We start from the raw sequence: 25,423 nt of genomic DNA, 5'->3' as shown, positions 1-25,423 counted from the left end.
TGAATTTAATTTTTAGATGTTAGTTGTATGTAATTATGGATGTTATATATTTGAACTTATGAATGTTATGTTATAAACTTAGTTAGTACAGTATAATTATAAATGCACATAAAAACACAAAAAAAAAATCAGTTTATTACCATACCTCATCAAAGTTAGTGTGGTTTTTCATATTCTCAAAAAGTAATTGACTGACAACAATCTCAGCCAGTGAGTTCGTCTAGAGTTCAAATTATTCTTCAACTCATTCTTGTAAATTTTCTTGATCTATCCTAATTGTGCTTGTAATTGAAATAAAATTGTGATTTTTGGCCTGAGAGAGTAAACGACCTTTATGATCCAGATTAAAAATAAAAAACTTATTATACCAAGCTTTTACATTTACCAAGGCATGTAATGATAATAAATGAATTAAAGAAAATAAAAATCAATTATAATTAAAATCATTTAATGAATATTATTATTACTGTTTTTAATTGTTATTAATCTTTATTGTATTCTTAAATTTAGTATTCAAATTATAAAAAAGAATATTAAATAGTGATTACAAGAATGTTTAATAATTAAAAATATAATATTATAATTAATATTATTAATAAATAAAATTAATAAAAATATGACAAATGAATTGATAAAAGAATAAAATAAAAAATTAAAATATTATTAAATTATATAAATAAAATAAATTATAAAAAATTTTGACTAATTATGTTATCAAACTTTTTTCTTCACATATATATTAAGCTGATGCATGTTCTGCCTGTCATGGGTTAGCTACTCTTTCTTTCCATATTTGCTTGATCTGATCTGCTATGCTTTCTATTAATAAGACTTGCAATGATATTAATTTTGCTTAGTTTAACATAAAAAAAAAATTAAAAGTAAAGCAAAATAAAATCTATTTAGGGTACGTATAGAATTTTCAGAGTTTCTCCACATAAGAGTGGTTAATAAGCTTGTAAATATTTTCAAAATTAGTGGAGTAACAAATCTTTGTTTATCACGCAAATCGGGTTGGTTGCAGGTCCGAAACCCATGCTCCAAACAAGTCGAGCAAATGGATCTATGGTTCTATTGGATAGGATCAACAAGCTTATTACACTTTTTTAAAATGACCCAATCTCTTCTTAATATACATTATTAAATTATTTGGGTTAAGATATGAATAATGACTAATTGAAATTTGGATTTTTTTTTTTTTTTTTCCAATCAAGGCACTACAGTAACATTTGGGGATTATAAATTACAAATAAACGCCGGTAAGACTAATGTGTGCTGCTTGTATATTGATTCCAAATTCAACTTTTGATAACCGGAAAAATAATTGTTATCTGAGAGACACTTACGGATTTACAGTCCTTCAAAGTCTAATTATTTTGTTGAAAATCTAGATAACAGACATCAAAATAAAATTAATAACAATTAGTAGTATTTTGTGGGATACCAGCTTAAATGTTTAAATTATTTTTTTTTAATATAGTCTCCCCACTAAATTTAAAATAAACCTAGGATGTATGTTATACAATACACTTCATAATTGAAAAAAATATCAAATATAAAATATTTAAAATGGAGAGCCTAGGCATCAAAAAACAATGATATGTAAAGAAAAAAAATATTATGTGCACATAAAAATTAATATTAAATATCTCAATACAAATATATATGTTATTTAATTTATTTTTGATGTATATTTTATATTTAACATATATTTTGTATAAGTGATTTGATAATTGATTTTTTATGTATATCTAATATCGTTGTTGTTCAGGCCTATATATCACTAGTTATGTTTCAATAATCAATTTAAATATAATTATAGAAGAAAATATTATAATCACTATAAGAAACATCGTTAAAATCGATGGTCAAACTGTCGATAATATTAAAAATCGACGGCGAAAGTGGTCCCTATTGTAACACCCTACCACACTAAGTTTTACGCTTAAGTCGTAAACCGAAGGTGGTGTGGTATTAGTGTATTACGACCTCTCAAATAAAATGAGTACATATAATAGCAGAAGAATTATAATATATTAGGAGCCTTGAAGGAAAGGGGGAAGTAAAAAAAAAATCGCACAATAAAGGCGCAACGCTCAAGGAACGAGTTAACTCACGTGATAAGAAAATCATAACTATCAAACATAAGATAATAGAAGTAGGAGTAGAATACCAAAGATACAAAATAACAAGCTCCTAACTCAGCCTACGAAGTCAAGACTGGCCGGAGAATATTTACACATATATACATACATATCCAAAACCCAAAAGTACATATACACAATCCTGCCTCTCCATAAACCTCTAAGAGGATCAAAAAGAATAAGTCATGCGGAGAGAAAGCTAAGTACATATATATACATCATAGCATAACAAAATATCCCAGTAACCACTCCGCTTCAAGAGTCCAGACGCCTAACGAGATGCCTCTCGACCTGCATCTGAAAAACAACATAGTATGGAATGAGAATCGGAGGTTCTCAGTATGGTAAAGGTGCCACACACATAATATATAAGGTCCTGGGAATGCCAGAGGCAATCCTAGAACACCGACACTCAGATTATAGAGCTTAAAGTATTAAACAAAAGTCATAAAAGGTGGTTTCCTAAAAATATTTAATCCTAACTTAACTTAACCTTAAATCTAAGTCCTATACTGCCATTCTTCCATACCTCCAACTCCATCATGCATTTTCACAGACAAATAGACAGATAAAGGTAAACACAAGAAGGTTACAACTACTGCAGGTAACAAATACACATTTAGCATGGCAAATACAGATAGGCACTCCCAATTAGAGCACAAGCAAGTAATTCAAGTAATATGCATATGATGCATGCCTGTCCTATGGCTGATGAGGCTCATCTGTCGGTTATCCAGCCAACCCGACAAGTCTGAATTGTACTTAGACTGTCCCCCGACGTGCATCCCCAAGAGTCTATGCATAGTTTTTTCTCAAATAATTAATAATACTCAATGGGGGTAACATTCCCGGGAATTTATATAGTGTCCGGTCACACACTTACGTCGTGGGGTCAACAGAGTATCGAGTTTTCAACCTGGTACACGTGGTGGCAAGCCACGACACTTAATCCAGGGAATCTCGTATCTCAGATTATTCAAATTCATAAGCCATATAAATAATTCAATTATAATTCATCAACATCAACATCATTCTCAATCGCATTTCATTCATCATCATACATCAATCATGTTCAATCCTTATCTTTCATTATAATCATGTTCACCTCCCATTCCGTCCATCAATAGTTCCAATTCAAAACATAACTCATTCTTTTCTAAATGAATCAAACTTAAAACATGCTCATTTTCTTAATAACTCTAAATCAAACCATATAACCTTTGAATCTAAATCTTTTTAAATAATCATATAAACAAAATCTCTAATCTCTAATTTTTATAAAATTTCGGCAGCATCTCCTCTAAAACTCGGACTTTGCCACCCTGTTCGGGTCCAAACCTGCATTCTTTTCAATTCAACATTCCCTTCCTCATTATCATAACAATCTCCACAAAAAAATCTACCTCAGATCAACAATTAAACTCATACAATATTCAAATCCAACAACCAAAATTCAACTAAGAGTCATAGTTCACAAATCCTAGGCTTTTAACACAAAATACCTCAAATCAATAATTCACCGAATCATTAATTAATCAACAAGCACCAAACCAACCATGTTCATCAACAATAACATTCAACTATAATTCTCTCCAAATTAACATAACAACATTCACCATCCAAAATTAATAACTAATTATCCAATAAACTTCAACCAATTATATTCATCGACAAATTACTAAATATTAAACGTACACCTGCATTCCAATTTATCCTATGGTCATCTAGCCTAAGTTTTCACAGAACATTATATATTAAATGCAAGAAACCTAAACCATACCTTAGCCAATTTCCAAGTATTATTCCAAGAAAAATTTCCTAAAAGAACACAGCCCTCAAAACCTCAACTAATTCGCTTCCTCCAAGTTCCAGTATTCACAATTTCAAGCTCCAATTATTTATTTTCAACCTAATACACATTCATAACACATATATACCCAATTTAATACTCAAAGCTCAAATTTAATGAAATTAAAATAAAATTATCGTATCCTCACCTTACCCAAGCTTCACATAAGCAAGAGTGAACGTTTTTCTCAAACTAATTGGATCCTAAAACATCAAAAATCAAAGAAACTCAACCTTCCCATTCAAAAATCCGAAAATTGGGGGAAAAGAGGGCTGAGAGTGATTAAACAAGTTACCAGTGAAATTATTCCGGTAAAAATGTAGAGCTCGACGCGGTGGACGCGTGGCCGCAAACGGTGCAGCAATCGAAGCTCGGATGGAGAAGTTACGGGGGTTGGAAGGTTACCGTAAGGGTTCGGGAGTATTTTCTTCTCCCTGTGGCTTTTCACGCTGCAGCTGATGAAATGAAGAAGAAGGGGCTTTTGGGCTCATTTAAAGTGTGGGTCCGGTTGGACCGACAGCCCGGTTCGGGCTCGGTTCAACCGGTTCGGCTCGTTCGGTCCAATTTTGGACCGTTTTCTTCGAAATTGGTGTCAAAATTCTCGTTTCAATGAGCTCTATCCTAATTTAATATAATATTCACATTTCTAATCCTCCTTATTAAAAACTAATTTTATTAACTAATTATCTACTAATTTAATCGGGGTTTACATCCTACCCTCCTAATAAAGAATTTTGCCCTCAAAATTCAAATCTAGTTACCTGAAAAGAGATGTGGATAGTCCTTTCGCATATCTGATTCGAGTTCCCAGGTATGTTCCTCGATACCAGCTCGACTCCAAGCTACTTTTACCAATGATACTTCCCTTCCTCGTAATCGTTTAACACTGGTGTCATCAATCCTCACCGGAATTACTGGGAGTGTTAGATCTTCTCTTACTTGGATTGGTTCTGGTTCTAGAACATGACTTGCATCAGGGGTATACTTTCGAAGCTGTGATACATGAAATACATCGTGCAAATTCGAAAGGTACGGCGGTAAGGCAATTCTATAAGCCACTGGTCCAATTCTCTTCAGAATCTCAAACGGTCCAATATAACGGGGATTCAGTTTCTTGGTCTTAATAGCTCTTCCCACGCCAGTGGTTGGTGTAACTTTCAGAAAGACATGTTCTCCTTCTTCGAATTCCAAAAGCTTTCACCTCTGATCAGCATAGCTCTTCTGGCGGCTTTGGGCTATAAGAATTCGACTACGAATCTTCTTTATCTACTCAGTCGTTTCAGCTATCATTTCAGGCCCTAATAAACTCATTTCTCCAGTTTCATACCAACATAGTAGAGACTGACATTTTCTGCCATACAGAGCCTCATATGGAGCCATTCCGATGCTCGCATGATAGCTATTATTATAAGCAAATTCAATTAATGGAATATACCGATCCTAGCTCGCAGGCTGGTCCAAAACACAAGCCCTTAGCATATCCTCCAAGGTCTGAATAGTTCTTTCTGACTGACCATCTGTCTGAGGGTGATACGCAGTACTCAAGCTTAATTGAGTCCCAAATGCACGCTGAAAAGCTCCCCAGAATCTTGATGTGAAACGAGGATCTCTGTCAGATATGATAGTAGAAGGCACACCATGCAACCTGACAATCTCTTTGATATACATTCGAGCCAATTCCTCCATTGTGCAACTTATTCGGATAGGAAGAAAATGAGCTGATTTTGTTAGTCGATCCACAACCACCCAAATAGCGTCACAACCAGATCGGGTTCTAGGCAAACCTATCACAAAATCCATTGCGATACTCTCCCATTTCCATTGTGGAATCTCCAAAGGCTGAAGGGTCCCTGATGGTCTCTGATGCTCAATCTTAACCTTCTGACACGTTAAATATTTAGATACATGCAATGCCACATCATTCTTCATACCTGGCCACCAGAACATCGCTTTCAGATCCTGATACATTTTAGTGCTCCCTGGGTGAATTGAAAACCCGCTCTTATGAGCTTCCTTCAAGATACTTTGTCACAGGTCTCCAACATCAGGCACAATAATCCGGTTCTTGAACCTCCATAAATCATCCTGACCTTCTGACACTCTCCACTGTTTTCCCTGTTCAACTGCTGGTAATATCTTATGTAATGCTTCACTATCTCGATGAGCCTTCAGAAGTTCTGATTTAAAATCACTTGAAATCTGCAACTGAATTAAACACAGGATTCCAGATTCTTCTCTAATTCCCAAATTCAAACCTTGAAATGCCTTTAGTAATTCTTCTTCCCGTAGCATCATCCAAGCTGTATATAAAGATTTTCGACTCAAGGCGTCCGCCACAACGTTCGCTTTTCCTGGATGATAATTCAATTCAAAATCATAATCTTTCAGAAGCTCCATCCATCTCCTCTGACGCATATTCAATTCTTTCTGCTCAAAAAAATACTTCAAACTCTTATGGTCTGAGAAAACATGAAACTTAACACCATAGAGATAGTGCCTCCAAATCTTTAAAGCAAACACAACAACAGCAAGTTCCAAATCATGTGTCGGATAGTTCATTTCATGCGGCCTTAATTGCCGTGAGGCGTATGCTACAACATTCTGGTGCTGCATCAGAACGCACCCCAAACCTTTCAAAGATGCATCACAATACACTTCAAACGGTTCACTTGGTTCAGGTAATACCAATACAGGTGCAGTAGTCAACTTGTGCTTCAATGCCTGGAAACTCTCTTCACATTCCGGAGTCCAGATAAAAGGTGTATCCTTCCTAGTCAATTTAGATAAAGGTAAGGCAAGCTGTGAAAATCCCTTAATGAATCTGCGATAATACCCCGCCAAACCTAAGAAACTCCTGATCTCTGTCACTGAAGTTGGTCGCTCCCAATTCATCACTGCTTCCACCTTAGCAAGATCCACAGCTATTCCCTGCTTACTCACCACGTGGCCGAGAAACTTCACTTCACTCTTCCAGAACTCACATTTAGATAACTTAGCATATAACTTCCTGTCTCTCAGAATTTGCAGCACAGTTCGCAAGTGTTCAGCATGTTCCTCTTCAGACTTAGAATAAACAAGAATGTCATCAATGAAGACAATAACAAACTTGTCCAGATACGGTCGGAAAATCCTGTTCATATAATCCATAAATACTGCCGGGACATTAGTTAACCCAAAAGACATCACTGTATACTCATAATGACCATAACGTGTTCTGAAAGCAGTTTTCGAAATATCCTCTTCTCTAACCCTTATCTGATGATACCCGGATCGCAGGTCGATCTTAGAAAACACACCGGCACCCTGTAACTGATCCATTAGATCATCGATTCTAGGCAACGGATATTTATTCTTCACAGTGATCTTATTCAATTGCCGATAATCGACACACAGCCGCATACTCCCATCCTTCTTCTTCACCAGTAACACTGGCGCTCCCCACGGAGAAACACTTGGTCGGATAAAATGCTCACCCAACAGATCTTCCAGCTGAGCCTTCAGTTCAGCCATTTCTAAAGGCGACATCCTATAAGGAGTAATTGAAATTGGACCGGATCCAGGTACCAACTCAATTGTAAATTCAACCTCTCGGTTAGGTGGGAATTCATTAATATCATCCGGAAACACATCTGGAAATTCACATACAACCGAAATCTGCTCTAAACTCTGATCATCACCTGATACTCCTGTAGTTAATAACATAATACCCTGACATTCAGTTCCAGAACAGTTTACTATCATAGAATTCAAATAGTAACTATTCACCACAACCGGTGCTTCTGACCCTTCCAGCATAAACTGTACTGACTTTTCAGAACAATCAAGTAAAACATGATTCTTGGATAACCAATCCAATCCCAAAATGAGATCAAGATCAGTCATAGGCAAACAAATCAAATCATGCACAAATTCACGATGTTGTACTCGAAAGGGAACTTGTGGACATCCTATCCTGATCACCATAGCTTCATGAGTAGCATTATATACTTTCAAATCATAACCTAAAACCACCATTCTCAATCCTAATACATGGGCCTTTTCAAATGCAATAAATGAATGACTTGCTCCTGAATCAAATAAAGCATTTAAGATTTTACCAGCCATTTCACAATTACCTCTAATCAGTGTCTCAGATCCCTCAGCACCTATGGTAGAAGTGGTGTATACTCTCCCTGGCTGCTGCACCCTACCAGTCTCATACTTCTTCTTCTCCGGGCAATTGGTGGCCATATGCCCGGGCTGTCCACAAGAATAGCATACTCCAAGTCCGAATCTGCACAGAACTCCAGGGTGATACCTTCCGCACTTCTGACAATTCAGATCTTGCTGTGGCTGCTTTCCAAACATTTTCCCTTGACTAGCATTGGTATTCGGCCTTCTGTAATTACCTTGACCCTGAGTCTGCTGCGGAACAAAACCTCCACGCTTGAAATTCCTACCTCTCGGAGCAAAATTCCTCCCTGAAGGCCTCTGAAAAGGCACCCTCAAACTCCCTTTCTCTGCTGCCGCCTTCCTCACACAATCCTCAGCCACCCTACTCTTATTTACCAATTCAGAAAATACCCTGATCTCCATTGGGGCAACGAAGCTCAGAATATCGCTTCGAAGACCTCCCTCATATTTAATACACTTCCATTCAGTAAAATCTTCAGGCGCACCTTGACAGATACGAGAAAAGCAATATAACTCCTCAAATTTGCTGGTATACTCAGCAACAGTCATCTGTGCTTGCTTTAACTGCATTAATTCAAGTTCCTTGGCATTTCTAGCTGAATTAGGAAAGTACTTCTTATAGAACTCTGTCTGGAAAACCTCCCAAGGAATCGTAGCACCATCAGGCTGCAGGATACGTCGTGTTCCCTGCCACCAATACTGAGCTTCACCTTGCAACTGATAAGTTCCAAATTCAACCCATTGGTCTTCAGGAACTTGTTGTGCCTGTAACGCCCTTTCCATAGCCTGAATCCAATTATCTGCATCAGTGGGATTTGAGGTTCCCCTGAAGGTCGGAGGGTGAACTTTCAGAAATGTAGCAAGTGTCATAGGACCATCCTCATCATTATTATTCCCATGATTACCCTGATTTATTTGATTACCCAATGCCTCAGCTGTTGCCTGCATAGCTACAGCCATATTTCCCAAAGCAGCCATAAAGTCTACTGGATCAGTCCCTATGGGGACAGGAGTAACGGTGCTTGTCCTACCTCTACCTCGCCCGCGACCGCGTCCGCGAGTTGACATCCGGTCCCTATACATACCAAACAAGTGATATTAAGTTGATCAGTCTCAATATCGCAGGTCTAATGCTTTAAGTTCCAAATGCATGCTCACAAACGTTTATGCCATATATATCAATCAGATATCCTAATAGCACATAAACACATATACAGAGAATGCACAGAAGCACAATCAGTCCATCTTTCAGGCTCTATAGGAACGAACTGCTCTGATACCATAATGTAACACCCTACCACACTAAGCTTTATGCTTAAGTCGTAAACCGAAGGTGGTGTGGTATTACGACCTCTAAAATAAAATGAGTACATATAATAGCAGAAGAATTATAATATGCTAGGAGCCTTGAAGGAAAGGGGGAAGTAAAAAAAATCGCACAATAAAGGCGCAACGCTCAAGGAACGAGTTAACTCACGTGATAAGAAAATCATAACTATCAAACATAAGATAATAGAAGTAGGAGTAGAATACCAAAGATACAAAATAACAAGCTCCTAACTCAGCCTGCGAAGTCAAGACTGGCCGGAGAATATTTACACATATATACATACATATCCAAAACCCAAAAGTACATATACACAATCCTGCCTCTCCATAAACCTCTAAGAGGATCAAAAAGAATAAGTCATGCGGAGAGAAAGCTAAGTACATATATACATCATAGCATAACAAAATATCCCAGTAACCACTCCGCTTCAAGAGTCCAGACGCCTAACGAGATGCCTCTCGACCTGCATCTGAAAAATAACAACATAGTATGGAATGAGAACCGGAGGTTCTCAATATAGTAAAGGTGCCACACACATAATATATAAGGTCCTGGGAATGCCAGAGGCAATCCTAGAACGCCGACACTCAGATTATAGAGCTTAAAGTATTAAACAAAAGCCATAAAAGGTGGTTTCCTAAAAATATTTAATCCTAACTTAACTTAACCTTAAATCTAAGTCATATACTGCCATTCTTCCATACCTCCAACTCCATCATGCATTTTCACAGACAAATAGACAGATAAAGACAAACACAAGAAGGTTACAACTACTGCAGGTAACAAATACACATTTAGCATGGCAAATACAGATAGGCACTCTCAATTAGAGCACAAGCAAGTAATTCAAGTAATATGCATATGATGCATGCCTGTCCTATGGCTGATGAGGCTCATATATCATATATTTCATTATTCTTCTTATTCTTCTTCTTATTCTTCTTCTTCTCCTTCTCTTTATCTCTAAGATATCTTTAAAATCTTTTGTGCGATCTTTGATTCTTTGTACATTCTCATATATCATATATTTCATTCAAATCTGTTGTCACTTCTTCTGTTGTCACTTTTTCTTTTTCTTCTTCTTCTGAAGACTTACCATTATCTTGTGATTCATTCTCAGCAATAAGATGACCGAACCTTTCCTTGCGAGGTGCAAAGGTATATTTTAAGTCATCGTACCAATATGCACTATATCGTTTACTAAATTTGTAGCCAAGAAAATTCTCGGGTGTATTTGGTTCTATAAAATATTTTAATTGTTCATAACACATTTTTCTTAATCTCCCCTCCAAATTAACGTTGTCACACCAACGTATGTCCAGAGATTCAAGAAAATGACAGCCGTCAAGAATGACGCTTACACCATCATTATCCATACAATCGTTTCTAACAAGTTGGAGATGGCGCAAGTTCGACATATTTTGTGCAATAACAAATGCATCTTCGTTACCTCTACTGCAATCATTGTGGTTAAACTTTAATGATTTCAGAAGAGGACAATCTCGACCAATAGCTTCTAAAGCAACATAAGATACGTGTTTACAAAGAGTAATTTCGAGTTCTTCCAACAACGGAAGCTTTTGAGCGATCTCACATAATCCTTTGTCAAAAATGGCATAAAAGCATTGAACAAGTCGTAGCCGTCGAAAATTACACTGCCTGTACAAAATCACCATTCCATCATATACATCACATAATTTAATAATAATTAAATAAATTTTGTTTAAAGAAAAGAGCTAAACACAAAAATAAGGGTAAAGTATACTTTTTGTCCCTGAAGTTTGACAAAAGTTTTAAAAATACTCCTAAGTTTTATTTTCTTTCAATTTTGTCCCAAAAGTTTTCGATTTGCATCAAATACCACTGATGGCTAATTTTTCAAAAAAATTAAGATCAATTCAACAACAATTTCATAAGAATAACCCTCAACACAAGCAAATTAAGCATAATTTTTATGTATTATTATTAGATTGGTCTTAAATTTTTTGAAAATTTAGCCATCGAAGGTATATTTGATGCAAATTAAAAGCTTTTAGGACAAAATTGAAACAAAATAAAACTTAGGGATATTTTTAAAACTTTTACCAAACTTCAGGAACAAAAAATATACTTTACCCAAAAATAAATATGAAACATAATTCAAAAAAAAAAAAGCATATAGTACAATAACAAACACCAACAACAATAAAAGCTTTAAACTTACGAGTTAATTATGTATTTAAGAAGACAATCGTTACCAAAATACTGAATACTTATGTCTTCCAACTGGCCACAACTTCGATCAATTGCATGGCAGCACATATGCCACAATTTATAGTCCAATAAATTGTAGATCCCACAATGTTGATGGTGCGCCACATGAGCGTATTCTTGCAGATGCTCCTCCATTGACGGCAAACCTGATGGACGCTATTCAAGATGTCAAACGTGCCAAGCCTCGAGAAGATCCTCAAAGTTAGGTCGTTTGGAAGATCCAGCCAGTTTATCACGGCGGTTTTGCGTTTGCGGCGGCGCAATAATGGGTTGGTAGTCCATCTAGCCATTGGATGAGTAAGGAATTGAATTTGCGGGTTGTTAGTGTGGGAGTGAAAACAAAAGCCTTTTAAATAACATGTGAGTGATTAAAATTCCTAATGTAATTCCGTGAGATGCAAGTCATTAATATTTATTTTCCTATTCCTGTTTTTGAAACCGTCCTCTCCTATGATGAAGCCTCAACATTCTCATATCTCATCTCTTGAAACATGGGGCCAGTTATTAGGTATTAATGGAGTACTTCAAATACATATAGTAATAATAGTCGTAATTTGTTCAAAATAAATGAAAAAAATTGTTGATGTGTTATTTTTTTTAATTATTCTAAATTTAATTTTGCTGTACCAATATTTTACCTTATTTTTTTGGTGACTGAACATAACATAAAGAAAAAAGACTTAAGAAAAAGAGTAGTACTTCTCTCTAATAATAATGTCTAAATTATTAGGAGGCAGTAACCACTCTAAATACACTTGCTTGTTTAAAACAGCAGTCTTAGCCATTAAATCAGCCGCTCTGTTTGCTAGATAAGCACTAAAGTAGCTGTCTAATTGCGCTGGAGCATCTCTTTAATTTTGTCAAGCAGATCAGAGTCATTCCTAATCATGCTGGTTGTGCCTCGCGAAACAAGAAGAAACGCATCAAGATTATCAGTTTCATATATGACCTCTTTGCACTCGCAATTCCAAGCCATAACAAGCCCTCTCCAAATAGCATGAAGCTCACAACAGAGAACACTAGAAAGAGGTATACTGGCAGAACAACCTTTTATCCAAATTCCCATGCTGTCTCTAATAATACATCCAAAGCCAGCTAATTGCTCATTTTCAAAAATGCTTGCATCGCAGTTCACTTTACAAACATTCATTGGAGGTGGTTCCCAGTTATATTTCAAAGAAGAAGGAATAATATGTTTTTGGTTGATAATAACATTAGAGAAATCTCGAGCAGCATGTTTAACTAAGTGAACAATTTTCTCCTTACTCCATGGATCATCTTGGTGGAAGATGTCATTGTTCCTATCTCTCCAAATCCACCAAAAGGCCGCTGCAAAGAGAAACTCATTTTTGTTGAGGTTAGAACGAATCCAAGACACAAAATCCAAACTAGAGTCCTCAGCGGTCATTCCCAAATTTAAGCTAATCCAAATCTGACGAGCTTTTTGGCAAGTCCTAAAACAGTGGTTAATATCCTCTAGAGCAAGATAACATCTCTGACAAAAATCAGAAGTAGAAATACCTCTTTGAAACCAGTAACTAGCTGTGGGAACTCCGTTGTTGAGGCAAAGCCAGAGCAGACACTTTATCTTCTCCGGTATTCTCAAGCGCCAAAGCCAAAGCCAATTTTCATTATCATTCCAGCCAAATTTCTTCTTCAATAGCCATTCATACCCGCTTTTAGTCGAGTAGGTGAGAGTATTTGAGTTTGTCCAAAACCAACCAGTTTTATCTCCTGCCTGCTTGATAGGATCAAAGAATATCCCACCGCCAATGCCCATGGTGCCAGACATCTTCTAACTTCAAGTGAGAATCAGAAATGTGCACAAAAGGAACCAAAGGAGCTAGCGTTCCACATGGTCGCCAAGCATGATACCAAAAGGATTGAGACATCCTGCCTGTACACCAATCAAAACCATCACGAAGCTTTTCTATTGTCTTATAAATCGCTCGCCAAGTGCTTGAAACATTATTAGAAAATTTGGGTGAAAAGCAAGAACTCCCAGATAAATATTTTGCCAACATAATTCTTACCCAAAGCTTATCTTTATTATGCAATAATTGCCAAACAAGCTTTTCGAGTAAAGCAAAATTTACACATTGAGTATCTCTAATTCCCAAGCCTCCATATTTTCCTGGAGTGACAACTTTGCTCCACTTGACCAAATTTAAGCAACGCTCCCCCACCTTTCCCTTCCACAAGAATTGTCTAAGCACAGAATCAATCTTTCGACAAACCGAAATAGGAAAAAGAGTCACTTGCATCTGATAAATAGGAAGAGAAGAAGCAACATATTTAATTAAGCAAAGCCTGCCTGCTCTGTTAAGGAGCCGACCTTTCCAACTAGCCAGCCTATTCTTGATCTTCTCTAAAGAGTCCGAAAAAATAGATCTAGCAGCTCGAGGATGATTAAGGTTCACCCCCAAGTATTTGCCTAGGTCACTAGTAAAAGGAATATGAGAAACACCAGACAACATTTTCTTCCTTCTATTAGAGATATTTCTAGAACAAATAGCTTTAGATTTTTCAATGTTAACCTTCATACCTAAAGCTTTACAGAACAACTCCAAGGTGTGCACAACATTCTGAACTTGACTTTTCTTCGCTTTACAAAAAAGGAGGAGGTCATCTGCAAACATCAAGTGAGAAACTCTAGGTCCCCCTCTAGAAACAGCCACACCATCCCAAATACCCTCGTCAACTTATTTGAAAATGAAGCACGCCAATCTCTCCATGCACAAAATAAATAAATACGGAGAAATTTGATCTCCTTGCTTGAGCCCTCTGCGAGGTTGGAAGCTGTCCAATCTATTCCCATTCCAAAGGATGGAAAGATTTGAGGTCTGAACACAATTCATTACAAGCCGAATAATTAGAGAAGGAAAGCCAAAAGATTCAAGAGTGTGCTCAAGAAAATTCCAATAAACTCTATCATAAGCCTTTTCTAAATCAATCTTAAAAGTCATAGCTCCTTTTCTAGACTTTGTCCGCTTAAGAAAGTGAAGAACTTCTTGGGCGATAATAATATTATCAAGTGCTCCTCTACCATGAATAAACCCTCCCTGAGTTGGGCTAACAATCTCATCCAAAAATGGTCGTAATCTATTAATCAGCACTTTAGTCACTAGCTTATAAATTACATTACAAAGGCTTATTGGCCGAAAATCCTTCAATCTAGTTGGAGGGTCGCACTTAGGGATCAGAACAATCAAAGTTTCCAACAAAGAATGGCTTAACGTCTCCCCTAAGAATGCTTTTTGAACATTACGCCATACCTCATGACCCACCACATCCCAATATTCCTTGAAGAAAAAAACTTGAAAACCATCCGGCCCAGGAGCTTTAAACGAGCTCATATTATCCAAAGCTTCTTTAACCTCCAACATTGTTACTGGTTTAGACAAATTATCATAAGCATCATGGCTAAGAGATGGTATAGAAATTTCTCCCATGCAATTAACCTCAACAGGCTCAGTAGAACAAAAAATATTTTTGAAGAAATGAACAACCTCCCTTTGCAAAACTTCCGGATCATCAGACCAAGACCCATCACTGACTAGCAATCCATGAACCTTGTTAGATTTTCTTCTAAGGATGGTTTGCATATGGAAAAAGCTAGTATTTCTATCACCATACCGAACCCATTGATCTCTTGACTTCTGGTACCAAAGCAATTCTTCCTGGGCCAAAACTATATTATACTCAGCTCTCAATTCTTCCTTTTTGTGCTTCAGAATCGGATCATCGTCAGCTTCCATTTTCCGTTGAATACGATTCAAATAACTCTCCAATTCCCTCTTTTTAATAAAAATATTGCCGAAGACCGTAGAGTTGAATTCCAACGAAGCTTCTTGGACCCCCAGCAACTTCCTATGGATGCCAAAGTCTGTACTATCCCAAGATTTCTGAACAATGGCCTTGTAATCAGGATGCGTTGCCCATGCCACTTGGAATCTAAAAGGCCGGTTTCCTTTCTTGATAGGAACTCTTTGACATCGGATAAGTAGGGGACAGTGATCAGAGTGGGAACGACTGAGAACTTCAACAAAAGCTTCTGGAAAAAGAAGGCGCCATTCTGTAGTACAGCAAACTCTATCCAATCTCTTTGCAATTTCTTTGTTTCCTTGAATTTTACGGAACCAAATAAACCGTCTTCCAGAGGTTGTTAGATCAAAAAGACCACAAGAATCTAGAGTACTTGCAAAGATACTACTGCGATTTGAATAGAAATTACCCCCCCTTCACCTCATGAACACTCAAAATATCATTAAAATCCCCAACCACCACCCACGGGTCCTGAATGCACAAACCAATATCAAGCAGATGACTCCATAATTCTACTCTATTAGTGGCTTGAGGGCTGCCATAAACCGCACTGCAGATCCATCTTCGCCCACCACCATCAATTTCCAAAGTTACACATTGATTCATAGCCCAAAGAATTTTACAAGAAAATTTTAAATTAGCAGAGAGGAACCAAATTCCTCCCTTGTGTCCAACAGCATCTACAATCCCTACAGGATAATAGCCTAATCTCCCCCAAAATTCTTTCATAGTTTCAAACCCAATATGAGTTTCCACCAAAATAAAAAAAGTTGGTTGAAATTTTCGTACCAACTCCTTACAGTGCACCCGAGACATCTTATTTGACGCCCCCTAACATTCCAACTACTAATATTTAAATGGTCACAATCCATAAAAAATAAATTAAATAATTAGAATGTTTAATCATTCTACCTCATGTTGATGGACCCCTGTCTCCAAGTGTCTCCTTGTGGACTTGCACCGCAGAACTATCATTCTTCTGTTGAGGTTGGGTCTTCAAGTTTGTTGTTGCACTAACTTTATCAAGCTCTTTTCGTACTCGAGAATCCATTGACAATGCTTCAGTAGGTGAGTTTTGAAGCGAAATAGGTCGCTGCCTTTTATGCCCTGCTTTAAGAAAGGGAGTACTCTGATCCTTGAAAGCCACCTGAGTTGTTCCCAAAGAGCCAAGCGTTGATGGAGGATCTTTCTTTTCCTTAGGCCCCACCTTTGCATTTGATAAGGACTTCACCTTTGCATTTGATGAGGATCCAGCATGCATGTTATTAGACCCAAAAGAAAATTTCTTACTCACCAAATTAGAGCATATTGCTACATTGGCTTTTTTTGGCACTACATTGTGGCCTTTACCCACTTTTTCCTTGCCTTTTCTACTAACTGTAACCCATTCACCCTCTTTTGCACTAGTACTCCTTTCCATACGTGAATCTTGCAAATTATCATGCACAAGATCTGCTGCACCATGCTTCTCCATAATTGGAATTGATTTGGCATTAATTCCAAATTCAAAAGTTAAATTTTGATTTTTTACTGGGATTTGACTACCTTCCACCGTTTTCTCGTTGTTATCTACAGGAAAAAGTGACGGCAAATTTTTCTCCTTCACCGTGCTTTCCTTCCTAATGCCATTGTTGTGATCTCTTTCGCACAGTCTCTTGTGACATGCCCAAAGCAGCTACATTTTTCACAAATTAAATTCAAGTGCTCATATTCTATGTCATACATATGACCATCAACTTGAATTTTTTTTATAACTGGAAGTCCCAAGTTAATTTGCACACATGCTCTTGCATACTTTCCTCTCTCTGCAAATTTGGTGGCTAAGTCGATGCGGATCGGTTTGCCAACAGCTGACGCAATCATTTTCATGGCTCTCTCTTGATAATAGTTAATGTTTAAACATATTATTCTTATCCAAACCATGGTAGACCCAAAAGTGTTTTCACAAGGTCTGAATGAAGAACTCCAAGGTTTAACCGCAACATAGCTTCCAGTAATCATCCACGGTCCTCCAAGGAGAACTTTCTCTCTATCCTCCAAGAGATCAAATTTGACTAAGAAATAGCCAAAACCGACATCTAGTACCTCATATCCTCCTTTGGTTCTCCAGACGCCTTTAAACCTGTGCATGATCGCTGTATAGCTAAAATTTTTTCCAAGAACTTTGATCACGATGGCATCTTTGTAGGGCTCTGCCAATATCTCTTTTGCTTCCTCAGTGAACGTCACAATTGGTATCTCCGAATCGCCTTGCTTACTAACTACGGTAGCCATCTTATCCCCATCAAGAGAATCAGCAACTTCCAAAGCTCTCCTTGCTGAGGCACCAACAACTTTATCTCTGAACGATAGCCGCTGACTTTGAGTCTTGTTACCATCTCCTTTAATCCTCTCCTTTTCACCTGATGCATGCCCCCTCCGCTCTCCCCCTTATTGCTTCCGCCAACATGACCGGCTGCCTCGTTATGTGCCACCCTCGAAGACTCTCCCCCGCTCTCCCCACTCTCCATTTCATGTACTCTCGTGTACTCTCTCGTACTAGGGTTTAGGGAACAACCATTTTGTAGCATCATAAAATGGACTTCAAAAAAGGCTCTCTAATATTTTATCTTATAGTTCAATCATATTCATTTATTTAAATAATTATTTAAGTGTTGATTGTTAAAAGTTATTATTTTTATTGACATAATAATACATAATTAGATATACGTATAAAATTTCTTTGTCCAGATAAATATATTAAAATTGAATTTATTTTTTATACTTTAAAGTGTGTTCACGAGTTTTAAAATATTTTAAAGGAAAAAAAAATTTCAAAAGTGTAAAACCAGTTCATGAATTTTATTATTTGAAAAGTAAATAACTAAATATGTTAAAACTTTTTTTAGTTTTTCAAATTCCTTCAAAACTCCTTATTTCTAGGTTCTCAAAATTAGAGATTTTATTTAAATTTTAATTAAATTTATTATTTTATCTTTAACTTAAATCTAATATGTTATTATATGTAATTAAAGAATAAAATTATAAAAATATATAATAAATATTTTATATTTTTGAAACTATTTTAAACCCATAAGACAGATTTTAAAATGATTAAGTTCTTCAATTATCTTTAATTTCTATATTCTTTATTTATAATTAAATTACAAAATCAGCATCAAATTTGTTGAATAATGGGCAAACTCATCTGAGCTTTCTACTGATTTCAAATTTAATTTTTTGAGATGAAAAAAAAAATTGTTTAGTGAAAAAACACTTGCAATCCTTATTTTATTTGTTGTCCTTGCTCTTTATATAAATGTCAAATATGCAATTCTAATTTCATTGTTGTCCTTTATAAATTATAATGATTGTAGCATAATTTGATTCCAAAAATTTCATTCCAAAACAATCAAATCAGATATGATTATTTCCTCCTTTGCCTCCAATAGCAATTCACATATTATGCCTATGCTAATCCACTTTTTGTTTTCCATGTATTTGCTTGATCTGATCTGCTATGCCTTCTATATAGATTCCAAATAAATATAGTAACATCATTTAATTTGTTTGAAATTTCATGAAAGGAACGAATTTTGCTGGCATGTTTTTTTTTAACCAAATTTTTTATACTTTAAGGGTTTGTTCACGGGTTCTGAAACAGAAATTTGTGGCACATGAACTTATCTATAAATATATCATTTTTCTTATTTTTTGTAACTCTTGGACATGATTATTTAATTTTTTTTTTTGCAAGAAAACTACAACAGAAAAAGACTCATAAACAACATAAAAAGTAGAGTGGTTATGTCTCAACTTAGAGGTGCTGAAAAATAAAAATCACTAATACCATTGTAATTGAAGTTCAAAACAGTTTTTTAATTTATTTCAAAGTGAACTTTATTAAGTCCACAATCATAAGTCAAATAGGAGTATAAAAAAGAAACGGGTTTGAGTCTCACTTCTATAATAATAATAATAGAGAATAGGATTTGAGTTGGATGTAAATTTTGAGGTAGGTTTTGGTGTTGGTGTCACAAACCTTTTTGGATAAGAGGTTAAATATGTGACAGTGATAGTAACCAAATGAAACCCTACTATTACAATAGAGTTGCGGCTTGCAGCTTGCGCCTCAAGGCAGACAAAATAAAAATTTGAAGTAAAAATTAAAAAATAAATTAAATATATAAAACATGAAATTGTGACGTGATAATTTAAATTGTTCATCTAATAGAAATTAATTATACTATGTAAAATATAAAATTGTAAGATATAGTGTTGTATTCCTTGTTAAATAAATAAATTTTAATTTTTTATTTATTATATTTTATATCAATGATTTAGATTTAGAATTTATAATTTAGAGTTTAAGATTCATAATTTGATGGTTTAGAGTTCACGATTCAAAAATTAAAATTTAGCATTTAAAATTTAGATTTTAGAATTTAAAGAGTATTGCACTCTTTATTTTCTTTTGGAGCACATTAACATTAATCTCAAATTAGTCCTTATATATTTATATATTTATGTATGTCTATTTTGTATTGCGACATATATTTTATACAAGTGGTTGATTTAATAGATAATTTTTAATATATATCTAGATTGATTTCTATTACGCGAACAATTTAAATCGTCACATTAAAATTTTATATTTTACATATTTAATTTATTTTTAAAGACTTGGAACTCTTTGAAAGAAAATTATGAAGACCCTATAATATTGTCTCAACAAACTTATATTATCCAAAAACTTCAAACAATTCTTTATTTTCCACAAGAGATAAAAACAAACCAATAAAATAAACATGACCTATATAAAAAATTATAATTTAAAAAAAGAAAATACTAGATTTCAATAGTTCATCTGCATCTTCCATTTCATAATATATGTTTTTTTGTTTATTAATTTTGCATTCCTTTCTTTTATGTTTCTTCTTCCCTTTGGATTTAGCACTATACTTCATTCCATTACTTGATCTTGGAATTAATCCTTTATACAGTATTTTTTGACTTTTGATACTTTTTCATATAGCATCTATATCCTCCCAATTTGCTACATCCAAATTTTCTGCCTCTCTATCTTTTTTCTTTCTCGTCCCGCTTCTCGCATTGATACTTATATACTGCAACACTGTATTCGGTTTCATAACTTAGTCCCCAAAGTTGAAAGCCATCAAGGAGTCCCCAAAGTTGAAAGCCATCAAGGAGTGCATCTGAATCTCTAAAATCTTTTAATTGTTCATCACATCTTATCCTTAATATCCTCTCCAACTCAAGTTCTGAACACATGCGTAAATCCAAAGATTCAAGATGAGGACAACCATTAAGAGTGGCACTCAAGCTACTATTGTCGAGATTGTTACCAACAAGTTGGAGATGGCGTAAGTTGGACATATTTTGTACAATAACAAATGCTTCTTTCTTACTGCCATCATTATTAAATTTGAATGATTTCAGAAGAGGACAACTTCGGCCTATTGCTTCTAAAGCAATACTAGATACATAGTGACAAAGGCTAATATCAAGTTCCTCCAACAATGGAAGCTTTTCATCCATCTCACAGAATCCTTCGTCTGACATTTGATGGAAGCATTGAACAAGTCGCAGGCGTCGCAATTTATGACATCCCCTGTTAGAAATCACCATACAAATTAAACTGTTAGTTTTTAAATCCACAAATAATTTATCCAAGTCACTTAGTGTTTGTTTGAGTGCCATTATCTTGATAAAAAAAATTATTTTTTTAATGAAAAAGATCTTTTTTATATTTTTTAGCGCGTCTGTCAAATTTCTAGTAATAAAAGTAGAATCACTAGAACAAAAACATCTTTTTTGAGAAGCTGTAATTTACATTTTTTTTTAAAAGATCTTATTTTTCATATAATAAATGTTAAAAATGCAATATAAATTATTGTTGAATATATATCTTGATAAAAAAAATCTTTATTTTCAATATATATCTTGTTCTTCATCCATGCAGTAGTTAATAATAAATGTTGAATTCATAAAGCTTCTAACAATTTTTAACAATTATAATTCAACTTCAATTCTTCAACTCGATTATAAATTATTGATGAGCTTAGTATAATTACCAATACTATACAAACATCACAGTAAAAATCATATGCCAATAAATGTTAAAAAGTAATTTTATACAATAAAAAATGAAAAACTTTGAACTTACGAGTCAATTATGTATTTGAAGAGATCATCGGTGCCAAAATACTCGATACTTATGTCTTCCAACTGGCCACAGCTACGATCAATTGCATTGCGGCACATCTTCTCCAATTTATAGTCCACCGAATTGCGAATCCCAAGATCGCACATGTTGATGGTGCGCCACATGAGCGGATCCATGCAGATGCTCCACCATTGACGGCACACCTGCTGGATGCTAGCCAAGATGTCAACCGTGGAAAGCCTCGAGAATATCATCAAAGTTAGGTCGTTCGGAAGACCAAGCCAGTTTCTCCCGGCGGTTTTGCGTTTGTGGCTGCGCTTGATAGTCCATCTAGCCATTGGATGAGTAAGGAATTGAATTTGTGGGTTGTTAGTGTTGGAGTGAAAACAAAAGCCTTTTAAATAACATGTGAGTGATTAGAATCCCTAATTTAATTGCGTGGGATGCAAGTCATTAATATTTATTTTCCTATTCCTTTCTTTGAAACCGTCCTCTCCTATGATGAAGCCTCAACTTTCTTATATCTCATCTCTTGAAATATGTGGCCAGTTATTAGGTATTAATTGAGTACTTCAAATGCATATAGATATAGTAAGATGATTTAATTTGTTCCAAATTTAAAGAAATTGTTGATATGTTATTTTTTTTAACTATTCTTTTATAAATTTAATTTTGATGTTATGATATTTAATATTTTATATTGTCGTTCAATCATCTGTTTTTTTAAATAACCATTTACGTGTTAATTATTCAAAGTTATTATTTTTATTGACATAGTGATACATAATTAAATATTTGTGTAAAATTATATATTAAAATTAAATTTATTTTTTATGCTTTAACGTGTGTTCACGAGTTTTGAAATATTTTGAAGGAAAAAAAAAAAGATTTCAAAAATGTAAAACCAGTTCATAAATTTTATTATTTAAAAAGTAAATATGTTAAAACTTTTTTTTTTAGTTTTTCAAATCCCTTCAAAACTAGTCACCAAAAAAAAAAAAAATCCCTTCAAAACTCCTTATTTTTTAGGTTCTTAAAATTGGAGATTTTATTTAATTTTTAATTAAATTTATTTTTTTATCTTTAACTTAAATCTAATATGTTATTATAAGTAATTAAAGAATGAAATTATAAAAATTATATATAATAAATATTTTATATTTTTAACCTATTTTAAACTAATAAGACAAAGACAGATTTTAAAATTATTAAGTTCTTCAATTATCTTTAATTTCTATATTCTATATTTATAATTAAATTACAAAATCAACATCAAATTTGTTGAATAATGGGCAAACTCATCTGAGCTTTCTACCGATTTCAAATTTAATTTTTTGAGATGAAAAAAAATTTAGTGAAAAACACTTGAAATCCTTATTTTATTTGTTGTCCTTGCTCTTTCTATAAATGTCAAATATGCAATTCTAATTCCATTGTTGTCCTTTATCAATTATAATGATTGTACCATAATTTGATTCCAAAAATTTCTTTCCAACAATCAAATCAGATATGATTATTTCCTCCTTTGCCTCTAATAGCAATTCACATATTATGCTAATGCTAATCCACTTTTTCTTTTCCATATATTTGCTTGATCTGATCTGCTATGCTTTCTATGTAGACTCCAAATAAATATAGTAACATCATTTAATTTGTTTGAAATTTCATTAAAGGAACGAATTTTGCTGGCGTGTTTTACTTTTTAACCAATTTGTTCACGGGTTCTGAAACAGAAAATTTGTGGCACATGAACTTATTTATGAATATATCATTTTTCTTTATTGTTTGTAACTCTTGGACATGATTATTTAATTTTTTTTGTGCAAGAAACTACAACAGGAATAGACACATAAACAACATAAAGAGTAGAGTGGCTATGTCTCAACTTAGAGGTGCTGAAAAATAAAAATCACTAATACTATTGTAATAGAGGTCTAAAACAACTAAATCTTATTAAGTCCACAATCAGAAGTCAAATAAGAATATAGACTTGATTAAACCTATATTTTACAGAAACTTAAAACTTGAATAAAAAACAATCAAGGTGGAAATTCAGGTGCAGTCGACTTCACGTAAAGTTATACCTGAGAGTCGTTAGATGATCTGACTGATTTGACTAAATTTTCATCTAACGGCTCTAAAGTATCAACTTCATGTGAAGTCGAATTCACCTGAGTTTTCACCTAATAATAATAAGAATAATAATAAGAATAAGAATAATAAAGTAGAAAGAATAGAGTTTGAGTTGGATGTAAATTTTGAAGTAGGTTTTGGAATTGGTGTCACTAATTGTGCATCACTTCTTGTCTTCAATATCCCCTCCACCTCGACTATGTCAGATTCGTGTAAATCCAGAGATTCAAGATGAGGACAACCATCAAGAATGGCTCTCGAGCCACTATTATTGAAGTTGGTTGGAACAAGTTGGAGATGGCGCAAGTTGGACATATTTTTCGCAATAACAAATTCTTCCCCATTATTGTTACGATTGTAGTTAAACTTCAATGATTTTAGAAGAGGACAACCTCGGCCAATTGCCTCTAAAGCAATACTAGATACATTGAGACAAAGGGTAATATCAAGTTCCTCCAATAACGGAAGCTTTTCAGCCATCTTACATAATCCTTTGTCTGAAATTTGATTCAAGCATTGAATAAGTCGCAGACGTCGCAATTTATGACATCCCCTGTTAGAAATCACCATACAAACTTAATGGTTAAGCAACATATAATAAGTGTGGTGTAAAATTGACACTGCAACAAAAATAAGGTGTCTTCTTCATGAGATTAAAACTTGTTTATAATAATTATGACACTTCTTCAATCATGTGTGAAAATCCTTTAATTTCAATATATATCTTGTTCTTCATCCATGCAGTTACTCGGTTATGTTTAATCATACGTACATACACTTGTCTAATTAATAATAAATGTTGAATTCATAAAGCTTCTAACAATTTTTAACAATTATAATTCAACTTCAATTCTTCAACTCGATTATAAATTATTGATGAGCTTAGCATAATTACCAATACAAACATCAGAGTAAAAATTATATGCCAATAAATGTTAAAAGAAATTTTATACAATGAAAAATGAAAAACCTTGAACTTACGAGTCAATTATGTATTTGAGGAGATCATCGGTACCAAAATACTTGATACTTATGTCTTCTAACTGGCCACAGCTACGATCAATTGCATGGCGGCACATCTTCTCCACCAATTTATATTCCACCGCATTGCGAATCCGAATGTCGCACATATTGATGGTGCGCCACATGAGCGGATCCTTGCAGATTCTCCGCCATCTACGGCACACGAACTGAGCACTGGTTAAGATCTCGAATGCGGTAAGTTTCCCAATGATCATTACAGTGAGGTCGTCCGGAAGATGCAACAAGTTTAATTTCTTCGCAGCCTTGCAATATTGGATCTGACGTCCATTGCGATTTACAAAGTTCATAGGTAGGCAAATGAGGAATTAGGGTTTGAGTTAGTTGTGATTTTTAGGAATAGATTTTGGTGTTGGTATTGATATTGCCTCCAAGCCCCAATTATATATCTACGCGATTAGTATTTTGCTAATTAATTTTTTTTTTTTTAATACTGAAGCTCTTTGCGTTTGACTCAAGCCTAAATATAGATAACAGATAGACGAGTGCATAAATTACCGTGTTCTTTT

General features: G+C 34.6%; 1 protein-coding gene and 1 pseudogene across 1 annotated transcript; both read right to left on the bottom strand.

The window, feature by feature from the left end:
- Positions 1 to 20,632: 20,632 nt before the first annotated feature.
- On the bottom strand, positions 20,633 to 22,078 carry LOC107616348 (putative F-box/LRR-repeat protein 23 pseudogene; annotated as a pseudogene).
- A 1,800-nt stretch (positions 22,079 to 23,878) lies between these two features.
- Positions 23,879 to 25,225, bottom strand: LOC110266309 (putative F-box/LRR-repeat protein 9). Its single transcript, XM_021110697.2, has 2 exons — positions 24,855 to 25,225; positions 23,879 to 24,426 (listed from the first exon to the last, which is right to left on the bottom strand). The coding sequence occupies exons 1-2, from the start codon at positions 25,202 to 25,204 to the stop codon at positions 23,892 to 23,894; spliced, it is 885 nt and encodes a 294-aa protein (XP_020966356.1). The 5' UTR covers positions 25,205 to 25,225; the 3' UTR covers positions 23,879 to 23,891.
- Between the last annotated feature and the right edge of the window lie 198 nt (positions 25,226 to 25,423).

Source organism: Arachis ipaensis, chromosome B9 (genome assembly GCF_059453495.1).
Source record: "Arachis ipaensis isolate K30076 ecotype BB chromosome B9, ASM5945349v1, whole genome shotgun sequence".
In the NCBI taxonomy this organism is placed as follows: domain Eukaryota; kingdom Viridiplantae; phylum Streptophyta; class Magnoliopsida; order Fabales; family Fabaceae; genus Arachis; species Arachis ipaensis.
This window is presented reverse-complemented; position numbering and strand designations above follow the sequence as displayed.